The sequence below is a fragment of the Schistocerca nitens genome, chromosome 1 (genome assembly GCF_023898315.1).
Source record: "Schistocerca nitens isolate TAMUIC-IGC-003100 chromosome 1, iqSchNite1.1, whole genome shotgun sequence".
NCBI classification, from domain to species: domain Eukaryota; kingdom Metazoa; phylum Arthropoda; class Insecta; order Orthoptera; family Acrididae; genus Schistocerca; species Schistocerca nitens.
Genome location: NC_064614.1, coordinates 370673548 through 370692046, shown reverse-complemented (window position 1 = coordinate 370692046; position 18499 = coordinate 370673548). Strand labels below are relative to the sequence as shown.

Sequence of the window (18499 nt, the reverse complement as noted above, 5' to 3'; positions counted from 1 at the left end):
TTTTACAGTTCCGAGGAAACGTATACTGTCATGTAACATGGAAAAAATGTATTTTCACACAGGAGAAAATGTATTTTTAACCATGAAATACGGGAATTTTTTTCCCTAGTCCGCATATACACCCTGTCAGGTTTCTTACATTTGAAACATTTATCTGGTTTTCTTGAATTTTTATCTTGATGAGGGTTATTTTTCCAATGGGTGTTCCTCCGTTGTTTATCTGGCAGAAAAGCATCTTGCTTCATAACTTTCTTGAGATTTAGATATTTTTCTTTCATTGATTGGCGACTCCATGGAGTGTCCTGTGCACCACGACCAGATAATGGATATACTTGGAAGGAGGGACGGCATTGGTGATATTTTTTTGTTTTATTAACTGCAAAATCGATTTTCGGTCACTTAGTGACCATCCTCAGTGCTGTAATATACAATTTAAATTGGTAGGCACTGGTGTCAACAAGCTTAGAGTGAACACATAAACTGAGCAGCTCAGTTTATGTGTTCGCTCTAAGCTTGTTGACACCAGTGCCTACCAATTTAAATTGTATATTACAGCACTGAGGATGGTCACTAAGTGACCGAAAATCGATTTTGCGGTTAATAAAACAAACAAAAAATTATGACCAATGCTGTCTCTCCTTCCAAGTATATTTTTCTTTCATCATCTGTTTGAGGTCAGATTCTCTAGTGTTGTTGATGAGGATGAGCTGATTCCCAAGCACTCTTAAAATGGTTGTGGCTTGTTGATAATGTCATTAACAATTTTTTGTTCATCATATAGTTTGTAATATTTTCACATTAATCCCTCAAGTAGTAACAGGCCTTCTAACTGTGAAATGTATGTAGCCACATCACTTGAAACATTTTTTTTAAAGTTGTTTCATTGCTGCTGTAATGAATGTATGCTTACATTGTTTTTCTGTTCATAAACTGCAAGTTAGTTTGGTCCATGTGCCAGTAGAAGATTGACAATTTATATTGTGTAACATTGGCTTCTTCTGAACTGATGTTCCAGTAATTTTCTGAGCTGCATTGTACATGTTTTTCCACATTGAGAGATCCATTTCATATGCCTGTACTGCTTGCAGTGTTCATGTTTCATTATGTAGTGGTTTAGGTTTTGGCCTGTGACAGCATCCAAAGCTCCCATGGCATTTACTTCAAATTTCCAGGCTGATTATTTCTCGCCCCTATGAGCTTTGTAATTCTTGTAACGTCATTTTCCTTCATTTTAAGGTTAGGTTTTCAGTTGCACTTGGAGAAAATAACCTCAAAATTCCTCACACAGGTTTTTGATACTGTACTCAGTATTCAGTTTTATTCACACTGAAGAGCCAAAGAAACAGGTGCACCTGCCTAATATCATGTAGGGCCCCTACAAGCCTGCAGAAGTGCCATAACAAGGCATGGCATGGACAAGACTAATGTCTGAAGTAGTGCTGGAGGGAATTAACACCATGATCCTGCTTGGCTCTCCATAAATCCATAAGAGTACAAGGGGTGGAAATCTCTTTTGAACAGCACATTGCAAGGCATCCCAGATATGCTTGATAATGTTCATATCTGGGGAGTTTGGTGGCCAGCAGAAGTGTTTAAACTCAGAAGTGTGTTCCTGGAGCCACTGTGTAGCAATTCTGGACATGTGAGATGTTGCATTGTCCTGCTGGAATTGCCCAAGTTTGTCGGAATGCACAATGGACACAAATGGTGATCAGACAGGACGCTTATTTTCATGTCATCTGTCAGAGTCGTATTTAGACTTATCAGGAGTCCAATATCACTCCAACTGAACACGCCCCATACAATTACAGATCCTCCACCAGCCTGAACAGTCATCTGCTGATATGCAGGGTCAATGGATTCATAAGGTTGTTTTCATACCCGTACACGTCCATCCGCACGATACAATTTGAAACGAGACTCGTCCAACCAGGCAACATGTTTCCAGTCATAAACAGTCCCATGTCGGTGCTGGCAGGACCAGGTGAGGTGTAAAGCTTTGTGTTGTGCAGTCATCAAGGATACACGAGTGGGCCTTTGGCTCCGGAAGCCCATATTGATGATGATTTGTTGAATGGTTCACACGCTGACACTTATTGATAGCCCAGTATTGAAGTCTGTAGCATTTTGCAGAAGGACTGCACTTCTGTCATGTTGAACATCTGTCTTCAGTTGTCATTAATCTCGTTCTTGCAGGATCTCTTTCTGACCGCAGTGATGTCGGAAATTTGAAGTTTTACTGAATTCCTGATATTCACAGTACACTCGTGAAATGGTCGTACAGGAAAATACTCAACTTTGCTGTCTTGGAGGTGCTGTGTCCCATTACTCGTGCACTCACCACATTCAGACTCACTTAAATCTTGATAACATGCCATTGTAGCTGCAGTAACTGATCTAACAACTGCACCAGATACTTGTCTTATATGGATGTTGCTGACCGCAGCGCCAAATTCCACCTGTGTACATATATCTGTATTTGAACACAAATGCCTATACCAGTTTTGTTGACACTTCAGTGTATGTCACATAAAACCTGTCCTCAGTGATTACTGGGCCCATAAGTTGTTACAGGAGTTGCAGTAAAGCAAGGCTAGTTCTCAGTGTAGGATAATGACACAGTTTGATGGTAAACAGGTACAAAATGTGTCATGTAACACACACAGCCCCACACACGTTGCAAGAAGGAAAGGCGGTCTTTTTACCAATAACTTCACTATCAAGTCCCAGATGGCAGCACAGTATATGCAGTTGGAAAGTGCACCAAATACAAACATGGGAGAAACGCATGAAACAAAACAAGACATTTTTAATTGGTTAATCTTATAATGTCATCATATCCTGTACATCAGAAACACTAACCATATCACATGCTATTGTGTTCTCTGGTGTGGCTGGCTTTATTAGAAGTTAAAATTGTGACGTTGTTCAAATTATTAGCTTTCTACTTTTATTGCTTCTGCAAGTAATTATTGCAACATGTCTCTTAACACTCCTCAGTGACTAAGAGTTGATGCAATGTTTATTAGTGTAGCTGTTTGCATTTACTATGTATTAATTTTTTGGAGATTGTGTTAATTATTTGTGTTTAAGTTTCTGTAACTTTTGTAGTAAAAAATGATTGATTGTTTTTGATAAAGAGCTTTTTTTTATGTGGCTGCCACTTCTTTGTGTGTGTGTGTGTGTGTGTGTGTGTGTGTGTGTGTGTGTGTTTTGGGGGGGGGGGGGGTTCTATCAGTCCCATTATTCTCCACGAGTGACATACAGTATTTCATTGCCATTTCCCACCAACCCATAGTCCACCATTGCTGACATGCAAAACTGGAATTTCCCAGTGCCACCTGATTCACAGCGTACCTGCTTTCATATAGCTGCGCAGCTGTCCATCGTCTAACCACAGGGTCACACTGAATTTAACATTTACTACCACCAAGGCATACTCATGGCTTGCATGTTCTGGCTTGTCATTTCAATCGTGACTATTGGGATATGAATTTTTTTTAAAAGGGAACCTAAGTTCTGTTCACATTTAAAGCAAATTGCAGCCTGTGTGTCATTTCCACCAACCTACATACTATCAAATAATGCAGTGCCTCTCTTTGTATATTCACATTTATTATATAGATTGTACCAGTATTAGAAAAATCACATTAATTTCTCATTTTTTTAGCATGTTAACTTACTGTTCCTCTTTTTTTCAGTTACTTTGGAGATGTAAAGAATGGATGAAATTGAGGTAAGAAATAATTTTTGTCATGACTGTTATGTACTGTATCGTTTTCTCATGTTTGTTTCATTAGATTTTTGTTTGCTTATCTATTTTCAGTAACTGTTGCTAATAAGTCCTGTGATTCTTGGATGAAACCTGTTTAAAGCTGCAGTTTTTCATTAGCTGTTTATCTCGCACAAACAGTTGCACACATTGCCCACACTTGTCTGCCATGAATTGTTATAGAAAGAATCGCAATCCCCCACCTAAAATCTGATTCCGACCATATCATCCTACCTGCTGGCAAAGGCTCCACCACTGTTGTTTTGAACTGCAAGGACTACCTGGCAGAAGAACTCCACAAGCTGTTAGATTTGGCCATCTACAAACCCTGCCACAGTGACACCATTCCAGAAATCAAGAGTGATCTCAAGTCTCTCCTCAGATCCTTAGGCCCAACCCAGAACCTCTCCACAGAGTCTATATCTCTCCTCATCCCTACCATTCCCCGCACTTGTACCTTCTACATGCTTACTAAAGTTGATAAATGTAACCCACCAGGATGCCCCATTGTGGCTGGTTACTGTGCCCCCACTGAGAGAATCTGTGTCCTCGTAGACCAACATCTTAAGCCTATTACCTGCAACCTACCCTCTTACATAAAAGATAGCAACCATTTCCACCAACTCTCCACAGTTCCTGTTCCTTTACCACATGGTGCCCTGCTTGTCACTATTGATGCCACCTCCCATTACTCTAACATCCTAAAGCCCATGGCGTAGCCCCTATTGACCTCTGCCTTTCCCTATGCCTGATGGATTCCAAACCTACAACCCCCTTCCTAGTCACCATGACCAACTACATCCTCAGCCACAATTACTTCTTGTTTTAATGCATCACCTACAAACTCACATGGCACTACCCTATGTCGACCACTTCATGGGTCATCTGGAGGAATCCTTTATAAACACTCAGAATCCCAAACACATCTAATGACTTCTTCATCATCTGGATTGAGGTTGAGGACACCCTATCCACATTACTCCAGAACCTCAACAACTTCTCCCCCATTAGCTTCACTGGGTCCTCCTCAACCCACTTTCCTTGATGCTGACCTCCACTTCAAAGGTGGCTACATCAGTACCTCCGTCCATATCAAGCCTACCAACCACCAGCAATATTTCCACTTCAACAGCTGCCACCCACTCCATACCAAGAAGTCACTTTCTTACAGCCTAGCCACATGTATCAGTTGCATCTGTAGTGATGTGCAGTCCCTCTCGAAAGATGCCAAAGGTCTCACTGAGGCCTTCACAGACTGTAATTACTCTCCCAATCTTGTGCGGAAACAGATCTCCCATGCTTTATCTCTCCAGACACACACCACCTCCTGAAGTCGCTCCACCTTACCATAGAGGAGCATACCCGCCGTGACTGTGTACAACCCAGGACTGGAGCAACTTAATCATGTTCTTCACCAGGATTTTGACTACCTCTCATACCCTGAAATGAGGACTGCCCTACCCACTATCTTCCCCATCCCTCCCATGGTGGTATTCTGGTGCCTACTGAATCTACACAATAACCTCATTCATCACTACACAGTCCCTGCTCCCAACCCCTTGCCTTATGTCCCATATTCCTGTAATAGACCTGGATGCAAAACCTATCCCATACCTCCTCCCACCAACACCTACTTCATTCCGCTCACAAACATCACCTATCCCATGAAAGGCGGGGCTGTCTGTGAAACTAGTCATGTGATGTATAAACTTAGCTGCAACCACTGTGCTGCGTTCTGTGTGGGCATGACAACCAACAAGCTGTCTGTCCACATGAATGGTCACTGACAAACTGGATCACCCAGTGGCTGAATATGCTGCCTAATACAACATTCATTTCAATGACTGCTTCACAGCCTGTGCCATCTGGATCTCTCCCATCAACACCAGCTTTACTGGATTGCACTGGTGGCAATTCCGCCTACAATACATCCTACATTCCCGTAACCCTCCCAGTCTCTAGACTTCATTAGTTATCGTCCTTCACCCACCTATCCCTTCGCTGTTCCCACTCCATGGCCTTCTATTCCACAAGCGCATCCACAGTCTTTTTATCATCTCCTATTCTGCCCCACCCGACATCCATTCAATCACCTAGCTGCCCTACCCTCTCTCCACCTCATCCCCTACCCTGCTCTCCCTCCCCCTACCAGCCTCAGCCTCCTCCTCACTCCCACCACCCAGACTGTTTCTCCCATCATGCGCAGTTGCTTGCAGTCTGGCCTCTGCAGCCAGAGACAGTGGTCGTGTGTGTGTGTGTGTGTGTGTGTGTGTGTGTGTGTGTGTGTGTGTGTTTGGGTGAGAGCTGCATTTGCGTGAATGAGTGTGTATATATTGTCTGTCTCAGAAGAAGGTCTTCTGACCCAGAGCTCGTGTGTTTAGTAGCCTGTTTATTGTGCCTGTCTGTGACTCAACACCTCTGCTATATGGTGAGTAGCAATCTACCCTTTTCATAATATTGTTATTATTCCATACAGGATTTTTCTTACAAACAGTTTTCTATTAATTACATACTTATTCACTTATCTAAGTTGTCGCCGGCCCTGTAGAGCATGCACTGCATCAACATTCAGTCTCCGCTGCATTCTGTCTGTTACTGTTTCCTTATAATTGACTACATTCAGAGCTTACACATCTTTCATTACATTATCTGTCCATAAATTTTTTGACCTACCTAGGCGTCTTTTTGTTCTGATATGTTTTGCTGTAATATGTTGCTTATGAAATCAGGTTACATATTATATGACCTGCCCATTAGAATGATCTTCTCTTTTGATATTGTAAAACTTTGGCCTGACAAATTTCATTTTTCTTTCTTGTTCTTTGCGTCTCTCACTGGACCTCAGATTCTTCTCGTTGCCTTTCTTTCAAATGTTAAGAAGTTTCTGCATCTCCCTTTGAGTTAGTGTCCGGCTTTCTCAACCATAGAGGACAATGGGGCATATAACAGCATTGTAAATCTACATTTTCGCAGAATGTGATATGGCTTTAGACTTGAACATATCTCTGAGGACATATAGATATCTGGAACCAGCAGAAATTCTTTTGTTTGCATTTGTGGATGTTGGGTTACAACAGTTGTACCAACTCCCAGGTGCGGTGCTTGAACTCGTCAACAGACATGAACTGGTCTCTGTCAACTGTGAAGTGCTATTGTGCATATTTAGTTTTGCCTCCTTGCTTATGTTATGTTTTTTGTTTATTCATGAGTAGTCTTACTTTACTTTCTGCTGTGGCAGTCCTTTTGTGCATCTTCCCAAAGTCTTGTTCACTCATGCTCACTGACACTGTGTCATCTGTGTAGCCCATTATAGGCTTCAACTTGGCTCTGACTTACAACTTTTTCCGGGGTGAGATAAAATAGTATGTGTGACAGTGCATCTCCCTGTCTTAATCCAGTTCATATGGGGTCAGGTTGCGAGTGCTCCACCAGTTCTTGGTATTGCACTCAATTCACTCATACAAACTCTAATCATTTCAATGAGCTTATTTGGGATTATGAACTTCTTCAGGATTTTATAGAGGGTATCTTGACAAATATTGTCATAAACTCTTTGAAAATTTACGAACAACATCTGGACTTTTCTCTCTCTTTCCCAGTATTTCTCAAGACCTTGCCTAAAAGCAAGCCCATTGTCAGTAGTTGAACAGTTTGGTTGGAGTCCAGTCTCACAATCTCCCATGATATTTTCTGCAAATGGTTTTAGTTTGTAGAAAGGATATTTTGTGACATTAAATAAAATGATTGCTTGATAGTTAAAGCAATGTTGCTTCCTTTCATGTATATTGGACTAATGACTGCTGTCTTCCAGCTGCCTGGTAATGCCTCAGTCTTCCAGATGAGCTGATTGAGTTTGCAACAATTCAGTCTGTAATGTGCTTCCTCCATACTTCAGCATTTCTGCGTAGACCATATCCTTTCCTGGAACTTTGTCGCTTTTCATCCTCTCTGTATGGCTTTCACTATGTCTTCCACTTTGATGTCAACCTCTGTCTAATTTGTTTCTTCTTGTTTTTCACTGAAACATAATTCTGGTTTAAGATATCTGAGAAGCGCATTGAAATAGCCTTTCTATCACTCTGAGACTGATTCAGCATCCATACCCATGTTTCCACTTTTGTCATTAATGTACTGATTTCTTGCACGGAAGCCTTTTCTTGCTGTTTTCACATGCTGGTGGAATCTTCTATTGTCCAGTTTTAAGCTGTTCAGCTCACATTTTCAAGACTTTTTGTTAGGTACTTTCTCTTTTCACTTCTCTGTACTCTTGATGTGTCTGTGCATTTCTAGAAATGTTTCCTTCGGTGTTTCATTATCTGTATCATGTAGCCATAACTCATGTGCTTTCTTCTTTCTCTTAACAACAACTCCACATTCCTCGATAAACCATTTACTTTTTCCCTGTACTTTCTATCTACCCAGTGCTTTATTCAGAGTACCTGTCACGGCTGTCTTCCCAGTGTGTCACTTTCTCCACTTCATCATCATCTTCATTTCTTAGTACATTGAATGATTATTTATTTCTGACTCAAATCCTGGGCTTCCATTTTTTGTTTTCCTAGCAAACCTGAACTTCTCTAGGTCTAGTTTTGCTTGTGCCAAGAAATGGTCAGTACCACCCTCCACTCCTCATTGGGCTAAGACATCTTTCACTTTTTCCTGTGCTGCAAGTATATCGTTACGTGGTCTGTCTGATTGGTGGTTTTTCCATCTTGTGAGCACCATGTTCCTAGATGAATTTTCTTATGTTGTTGAGCTGACAGCCATGTCCTTTGTAGCAGCAAATAAGCTGTTATCCTTGGTCTTTGTGCAGGCTGTACTTTCCCATGGTCGCAGAATAGATATTTTCTTTGCTTGCTTCACCATTAAAATCACTTAGAAGTATATGGATGTTCCTTTTCAGGACTTCTTCATAAGCACGATCTAACCCTTCATAGATCTCCTGTTTTTTGTCGTCTGTCTTGTATTCAGTAGGGGCATGAACATTGATGAAGGTTGTGTCCTACTTCTCTGCATGATTTTAATGTATAACAAACACTTGCTCACAGCTTTGAACTGCTTTACTTGGTTTACCATGTTCTTGCTGATGGCAAAATCCACCCCAAATTGTCTTTCTGAGCCTCCTCCATAGAAATTATAGTGTCCCTATCTGCTCTGCATGCCCCTTCACCTATCCATCTGGTTTCCTGTAATGTCACTACGTCTATCTTATGATGTGTTAGCTCTGATGCTACTAATGAGCAACCCCTGGATGGTTAAGGCTTTGGATGTTCCATGTAGATATGATCAAATTTTTCATCCTTTTTCCTTTCCGTGTTTGTCTTTCAGTTAATCTATCTGACACCTGAGGCTAATTTGTTAAATTTTTAACTGCATTAAATTTTTCTGGGGTAGGGTTGTTAGCTCGACAACTGGCCCACAACATGGAGGATCCTCCTCTTCTTTTGGATTTGCCATGCCATAGCCAAAAGGATCTGTTTTAAGGCACCAGTCATTTGCCCCCACCCTTTCCGGCGAGACATAGGATGTACTGACTTCACACACAGACGTCATGTTGTTGTTGTTGTTGTGGTCTTCAGTGCTGAGACTGGTTTGATGCAGCTCTCCATGCTACTCTATCCTGTCCAAGCTCCTTCATCTCCCAGTACTTACTGCAACCTACGTCCTTCTGAATCTGCTTAGTGTATTCATCTCTTGATCTCCCTCAATGATTTTTACCCTCCACACTGCCCTCCAATGCTAAATTTGTGATCCCTTGATGCCTCAGAACATGTCCTACCAACCGGTCCCTTCTTCTAGTCAAGTTGTGCCACAAACTCCTCTTCTCCCCAATTCTATTCAATACCTCCTCATTAGTTACGTGATCTACCCATCTAATCTTCAGCATTCTTCTGTAGCACCACATTTCAAAAGCTTCTATTCTCTTCTTGTCTAAACTATTTATCATCCATGTTTCACTTCCATACATGGCTACACTCCATACAAATACTTTCAGAAACGACTTCCTGACACTTAAATCTATACTCGATGTTAACAAATTTCTCTTCTTCAGAAACGCTTTCCTTGCCATTGCCAGTCTACATTTTATATCCTCTCTACTTCGACCATCATCACTTATTTTGCTCCCCAAATAGCAAAACTTCTTTACTACTTTAAGTGTCTCATTTCCTAATCTAATTCACTCAGCATCACCCGACTTAATTCGACTACATTCCATTATCCTCATTTTGCTTTTGTTGATGTTCATCTTATATCCTCCTTTCAAGACACTATCCATTCCATTCAACTGCTCTTCCAAGTCCTTTGCTGTCTCTGACAGAATTACAATGTCATCGGCGAACCTCAAAGTTTTTATTTCTTCTCCATGGATTTTAACACCTACTCCAAATTTTTCTTTTGTTTCCTTTACTGCTTGCTCAATATACAGATTGAATAACATCGGGGAGAGGCTACAACCCTGTCTCACTCCTTTCCCAACCACTGCTTCCCTTTCATGCCCCTCGACTCTTATAACTGCCATCTGGTTTCTGTACAAATTGTAAATAGCCTTTCGCTCCCTGTATTTTACCCCTGCCACCTTTAGAATTTGAAAGATAGTATTCCAGTCAACATTGTCAAAAGCTTTCTGTAAGTCTACAAATGCTAGAAATGTAGGTTTGCCTTTCCTTAATCTTTCTTCTAAGATAAGTCGTAAGGTCAGTATTGCCTCACGTGTTCCAATATTTCTACGGAATCCAAACTGATCTTCCACAAGGTTGGCTTCTACTAGTTTTTCCATTCGTCAGTAAAGAATTTGCATTAGTATTTTGCAGCTGTGGCTTATTAAACTGATTGTTCGGTAATTTTCACATCTGTCAACACAGACGTCATATCAGTCAAAAACTTTGAGTTTTAGAGGATATACCTATTCAACATCAGTATAACCATCAAGACTTATCCAGTCATGTACCCCACTCCTTCCTTGAACCACATTCGGGAGGACAACGGTTCAATTCTGTGTCCGGCCACCCTGATTTAGGTTTTCCATGATTTCCCTAAATCACTCCAGGCAAATGCAGAGATGGTTCCTTTGAAAGGGCACAGCTGACTTCCTTCCCCGTCCTTCCCTAATCCAATGAGATCGATGACCTTGCTGTCTGGTCTCCTCCCCCAAACAACCCAAACCCCCCACCCCCTTCCTTGAATGGGTTTCAGACCGGCTTTGGCCATGCCCTGCTCCATTGATAGAGAAGTGATTTCCTTTGTCTATCAATGTCGCCCACCTCCTATACTGATGAAGTATGTGCTGGAAGGGAAATCAGGAGATGGAAAGGAATAGGTAGGGAGAGGAAAGTAAAGAAAGATGGGTCATTGTGAGGTACACTTTGACTCCTCTGATGAGGCCTGCCCAGCTAGGTTAGCTCCCAATTTCTCAGGAATGCACAAACTTGAGCACAAGTTATTTTCATTAATTACCTTACATTCATTTTGTTGGTAAGTGTTATTCTTCTTTGTTTGATAGTGATATTCAGTCTTTTATACGGCATTGTTTTATAATGAATGTAATGATAATAAGCAATTTTTCCTTACCAAATATGTTTTCTCAGGTTGCAGATGAAGAAAATGAAAATTATCCACAAGAAGATAATGACTCTGATGGTGACAGCTTCACAAGTGAGAAGGAAGTTCAGTTGTACAATTTGATATATCATGAACATAATGAAACAAATGGAATAGAAGAAGATGTAGAAAATCCAAATCGAACTGAGGAAGACTCTGAACTTCACTTTAGCGCAAGAAGTAAGGTCTTCCGACTAAATGCAGTGAAAGCAATTACATGTTCACCTTCTGTTGTAAACAGTATGTCTCCTTCTAAATCTGTACGAAACCAAATTAAAAAAGTGACGGCAAAATTAGATGCAATGAAACAGAAGTATAGCAAAGAAAATAATGAAAAGATATACTCTAGAAATCATTTCAATGGAAAAAAACAAACATTTATAAAGAATAACGAAAAATTGTCTGGTAGCAGCATTCCAAGCTTTTGCCTGAATCAGCCTGAAGCAGATAAAAAAAATGAGCAGAGTCATGATGATTCATGTCATATTGTTCCCAATGACAAAGATTGTGGGAATGCTGTGACAGAAAAGATAAGTACTACAGTTTGCATTGATAAAGTCGGTGATGAAAGAGAAGCAGAAATATCAAAGTATGATATCATCTTGAGTGGGAGAAGTAATCTCAGCACTTCTGAAAGTGTTATTGTTATTGATAGTGATGCAGAATCTGTTGATTCTGTAATTGAGGTAAAACCACCTACACCTCCACCACCAGTTGTTATAAACATTGATAGTTCTGACGAATCATCACACATCAAGCAAAAAGAAAAAAGCACTCAGAAAGAGAATATTGATCCTCACCAGCACCCTGACACAATCCAAATTGATACATCATCAGATGATGTTGCATTGTTAGATTCGTCACTATCTGCAGACTCTCTTTCAACAACTGTTCCATCTGAAAATGCTCTAGTTGTGTCATACACAGTTCCAAGTACAGGAAACAATGTATTGGATCAAGATGAACCAGGTGTTGAACAAAGTGTTGACACTGTTGTTAAAGCAAAGAAAAGAAAAAGGAAAAGTGAAAACTCTAAGCCAAGAAGAGTGAAGCCAAGAAATAAGGTGCTTTCACAGTCTGTTCCTTTGTCATGGACATCGGATATGATAAGATTCTATTGTCATTCATGGGGTGGTCACAAGTTTAATCATGAAGAACTACAGAAGCAAATGCCAGGTAGGTATTCCTCACAGTTTATTTTTATGTATGAATGCAATTTGCATTAACTTGAACTCTGAGACATTACCTATGTTATATATATATATATATATATATATATATATATATATATATATATATATATATATATATATAAGATTATGTGACTTACCAAATGAAAGTCCTGGCAGGTCGACAGACACACAAACAAATATATATATAATATGTATATAATAGAGGGAAACATTCCACGTGGGAAAAATATATGTAAAAACAAAGATGATGTGACTTACCGAACGAAAGCGCTGGCAGGTCGATAGACACACAAACAAACACAAACACACACACAAAATTCAAGCTTTCGCAACGAGGCAACAGTTTGTTGCGAAAGCTTGAATTTTGTGTGTGTGTTTGTGTTTGTTTGTGTGTCTATTGACCTGCCAGCGCTTTCGTTCGGTGCGTCACATCATCTTTGTTTATATATATATATATATATATATATATATATATATACACAAAATTCAAGCTTTCGCAACAAACTGTTGCCTCATCAGGAAAGAGGGAAAGACGAAAGGATGTGGGTTTTAAGGGAGAGGGTAAGGAGTCATTCCAATCCCGGGAGCGGAAAGACTTACCTTAGGGGGAAAAAAGGACGGGTATACACTCGCGCACACACACACATAACCATCCACACATATACAGACACAAGCAGACATCTCACATGCAGACATTGGTCTTTAAATATGTCTGCTTGTGAGATGTCTGCTTGTGTGTATATATATATATATATATATATATATATATATATATATATATATATATATATATATATATATAGAGGGAAGCATTCCACGTGGGAAAAATATATCTAAAAACAAAGATGATGTGACTTACCAAACGAAAGCGCTGGCAGGTCGATAGACACACAAACATACACACAAAATTCAAGCTTTCACAACAAACGGTTGCTTCGTCAGGAAAGAGGGAAAGACGAAATGATGTGGGTTTAAGAGTAAGGAGTCATTCCAATCCCGGGAGCGGAAAGACTTACCTTAGGGGGGAAAAGGACAGGTACACACTCGCGCGCACACACACATATCCATCCGCACATACACAGACACAAGCAGACATTTGTAAAGGCCTTTACATATGTCTGCTTGTGTCTGTATATGTGTGGATGGATATGTGTGTGTGTGCGCGAGTATATACCCATCCTTTTTTCCCCCTAAGGTAAGTCTTTCCGCTCCCGGGATTGGAATGACTCCTAACCCTCTCCCTTAAAACCCAAATCCTTTCGTCTTTCCCTCTCCTTCCCTCTTTCCTGACGAGGCAACCGTTGGTTGCGAAAGCTAGAATTTTGTGTGTATGTTTGTGTTTGATTGTGTGTCTATCGACATGCCAGCGCTTTTGCTTGGTAAGTCACATCATCTTTGTTTTTAGATATATTTTTTCCCACGTGGAATGTTAACAAAGATGATGTGACTTACCAAACGAAAGCGCTGGCAGGTCGATAGACACACAAACATACACACAAAATTCAAGCTTTCGCAACAAACTGTTGCCTCATCAGGAAAGAGGGAAGGAGAGGGAAAGACGAAAGGATGTGGGTTTTAAGGGAGAGGGTAAGGAGTCATTCCAATCCCGGGAGCGGAAAGACTTACCCGTCCTTTTTTCCCTCTAAGGTTAGTCTTTCCGTTCCCGGGATTGGAATGATTCCTTACCCTCTCCCATAAAACCCACATCCTTTCGTCTTTCCCTCTCTTTCCCTCTTTCCTGACGAAGCAACCGTTTGTTGCGAAAGCTAGAATTTTGTGTGTATGTTTGTGTTTGTTTGTGTGTCTATCGACCTGCCAGCGCTTTCGTTTGGTAAGTCCACCAATCCTGTCACTTCACGTAATCTTTAGGTAGTATCAAGAGGAGGGTATAACGATCTTGGAAATGGTGAAGCTGGTCTTCAGTTCACATGCTACTATCATGAGCGTATATGGAAAGTGGTTTCAACATTGTGGAAGAATGCTTGGTCAACAGGGTGTGTGTCATCCACACTCATGATGGAATTTGGAGTTTGAAGTCTTGCCCACTATGTAAAGCAGGACAGGCAGCAATATGTGACAAATCTGACTATAAAGTACAACACTGGTATGGGCACAAGTGCTTCGGAGCACACCGTTCGGCACACGTTGTTGAACATTGGGCTCTGCAGCAGGTGACAGTTACATACTCCCACGTTGACCCAGTGACATCATTAATTACAATTGAAGTGAGCATGGGTTCATCGAGAGTGGACTATGGATCAGTGGAAACATATCGCCAGGTCAGATGAATTATGTTTCTTCTTACACCAGATCGATGGTCATGTTGAAGATCACCTGCACCCTTCCATGTGTGGTTTCTACCCTGACAACAGTGGCATCTTACAACAGGTAAACATTCTAAACCTTCCATGTCACAAGTCCAGACTAATGCTATAGTGAATTGAGATTAATGATGCTGCCCGAGTCTTCTGATCTGAACCTGATGGAACTCATCTGGGACATTATCAGGCACTGTCTCTGCATCCACAAACCCCCAACCCACAATTTATCGGAATTGTGTGACCTCTATAGAGACATTTGGTGCCACATACCTGCAGAAACCTACCCGTGACTTACCAAACCCATGCTATGCAGAATTGCCACGTCATTGCTTTCCAAAGATGGATCAACACATTATTAAGCAAGTGTTCATAACATTTTACTCCAGTATATAACAGATTGGTGTGTGAAAGTTAAAAACAAAAGCAACTTTCACATGATGTGTCACTGCCAAGTAACATAATTCGATCAAACGTAGACCATACGAAGAAAGAACTGTTAAGATGTAGTACAGAATGTGACGGAAAGAAATGCACAATGAGACAAACAGAAATGACATTGTTATTGAAAGACAATTATTACGCTGAAGTCACCACCATTTATGATGGTCCCCTGGAAAATGGTTCTTAATAAGGGATATCAGCACCACAGATGGCAATGCATGCTCTGCAACATGCTCCCATGCTGGTGACAGGGCTGTTTAGGAGTTGTTGTGGTAGGATTTTTCATTCCTCTACCTATGTGGCTAACAACTGTTAATTGGTTGTTGATGCATATGGACATGCTGTGAAATGTTGCACACATGCTCCATGGGATTTAAGTTGGGGTTACTGACAGACCAGTCCATTTTGCCAAATATCCTGTCATTCCAAGAGCTGCTCCATCTGTGCCATTCAATGCGGTCTAGTTTTGTTGTCTATAAAAATGAGGTAGGGCCGAATGCATCCCCTAAAAATGCACACAAAGGGAAGGAATACAGTGTTGCAATAATGTTGACCGGTGAATGTACGGTATTCAAAAATGCGGTCAGTACACCACACAGCATTATGTTTCCCCCGCACCATAACACTTGGCCCACCAAAATTAAGTTCAGCAATGTTCCTGGGTTTGTTAAGTGTTCCCATTTCTTGCCAGATGAGGATACACCCAGAATCATTACTCACATTGAATCTGCTCTCATCCAAGAAGAGCAGGCAACCCACTCCTTGATTGTCCAGTCCCTATTCTTTTGAGACCATCACAAATGGTGCCTCCAACATGCAGGTGTCAATGGAACACAAAGTACTGGTCATTGGAGAAGGAGACACTCCCATGCAGTTCTCTGCCACTGTGGGGTGTGAAAGTGTGTGCCATACATTACTGTTATATGTGGTTGCTATTGCAATTGCACATGCTGTTTGATGTGGCTCTTTTCTTGGTTGTTGCACAATGTAGCAGTCATCTGCTTTTGTACTTGGTCTGTGTTCAACCACCTCCTCTCTTTGGGCAGCAGTGCCTGTGGTTTGGTTCACACTCCATGCATGTGAAAAAACGCTGTGGCCAGTACCAAGCACCTGAGTTGCACTGGTGACTCTTCTTCTTCATTCCAGTTGCCCGATAATTCTTCCACATGTGAAGGTGTCCAAATGTTGTCTCCAGGAAATGTTCTCTGCTGTTTTACATCTATACTCTGAAAACCACAGTGAAATGCATGGCAGAGGGTACATCCCACTGTATCAGTTATTAGGACTTTTTCTACATTCCAGTCATGTATGGAGTGCGGCAAAACGATTGTTTAAATGCCTCTCCATGTGTTGTAATTAATCTGATCGTATCCTTTTGATCACTGTTGGATCAATATGTAGAAGGAGTAGTATATTCCTAGAGTCGTCATTTAAAGCCAGTTCTTGAAACTTTTTAGTAGACTTTCTCAGGATACTGTCCATCTATCTTCAAGGGTCTGCAAGTTCGGTTCTTCCAAAATCTCAGTAACACTCTCCCATGGGTCAAACAAACCTGTGACTATAGGTGCTCCCATTCTCTGTATACTTTCAATATCCTTTGCTATTCGTGCTTGGTATGGGTCTCACGCACTTGAGCAGTATTCTAGGATGGGTCGCACGAGAGATTTGTAAGCAGTCATAGTTGTTGTCTGATACATTTACCTACTTTTCTACCAATAAATCAAAGTTTATGACCTGCTTCATGCATGAGTGCACCCTTGTGGTTGTTCCACTTCATGTCCCTGCTAAGTGTTACATCTAAGTATTTGTATATATTTACAGATTCCAACTGTGATTCATTAATGTATTCATAGGATGTCATGTTCACATATGGGAGGCCGACAGTTCAGACCCGTATCCGGCCGTCCTGATTTATATTTTCCATGATTTCTCTAAATCTCATCAGGCAAATGCTGGGATGCTTCTTGTGAAAGGGCATGGTTGATTTCCTTCCCCATCCTTCTGTAATCCAAGCTTGTGCTCCATCTCTAATGACCTCATTGTCAATGGGACATTAAACAGTAGCCTCCTCCTTCTCCTCCCCTCCCCCCCTCCCCCCTCCAGGATACTATGTTTTTTCGTTGTGTGAAGCGCACAGTTTTACAATTTTGAACATTTAAAGCAAGTTACCAATCATAGCACCACTTTGAAATCTTATCAAGGTCTGACTGAATATTTGTACAGCTGTGTGCAAACTTCATTTACTTGTAGATAACTGCATCGTCTGCAAAAACTCTGAGGTTACTATCAGTATTGTCTGCAAGATTATTAATGTACAACATGAATTGTAAGGGATGCAACACACTTCCCTGAGATACATCTGAAGTTACTTCTACATCTGTCACTGACTCTCCATCCAAGTTAACATACATCCTCTTCCACACCAAGAAAATCTCAGTCCAGTCACATATTTCGTCTGATACCCCATATGATTGTACTTTTGATAATGGACATAGGTGTGGAACTGAATGAAATACTCTTCGGAAATTGAAAAGTACTGCATCTACTTGACTGCCTTGATCCATAGCTTTCAATATGTTGTGTGAGTTGGGTTGCACATGATCTACGTTTTCGAAATCTGTGCTGGTTGTCATGGAGGTGGCTGTTCTATTCAAGATACTTCATTATGTTTGAGCTCAGAATGTGTTCTAAGATTCTACAACAAGTGGATGTCAATGATATTGAATTGTAATTTTGTGGATTACTTCTGCTACCCTTCTTGTAGATGGGTGTCACCTTTGCTTTCTTTGGAATACTGGGCACAGTTTTTGATTAAGGGATTTATGATAGATTATAGTTACCAGACAAGCTAACTCATCTGCAAATAGTGTACATAATTTTATAGGGATTCCATTGGGCCCTGGGGAGTTGTTCAATTTTAATAATTTGAGCTGTTTCTCAATGCCACTGACATTAATATCTATTTCACTCATCTTTTCAGTGGTACAAGAATTAAGTTGGGGCAATACTCCTGGGTTCTCCTTTGTAAAGAATTATTTGAAAACAGAGTTAAGCATTTCTATTTTTGCTTTGCTACTCTCACCTTCAGTTCCAGTATCATCCATGAGTACTTGGACACAAACTTCAGTGCCACTGAAATCCTTTACATATGACCAGAATGTCTTTGGGTTGAG

The 18499-nt window shown here is 40.8% G+C and overlaps 1 protein-coding gene across 2 annotated transcripts in view; it reads left to right on the top strand.

The window, feature by feature from the left end:
- LOC126248884 (uncharacterized) overlaps nucleotides 1-18499 on the top strand; it is a 122185-nt gene that overhangs the window by 45522 nt on the left and 58164 nt on the right. For both annotated transcript variants that reach the window (XM_049950355.1, XM_049950346.1), the window contains 2 exons: nucleotides 3702-3736; nucleotides 11359-12547. In XM_049950355.1, the coding sequence (XP_049806312.1) occupies nucleotides 3722-3736; nucleotides 11359-12547 (1204 nt within the window). In that variant the 5' untranslated portion in view covers nucleotides 3702-3721. The remainder of the gene's footprint in view (nucleotides 1-3701; nucleotides 3737-11358; nucleotides 12548-18499) is intronic.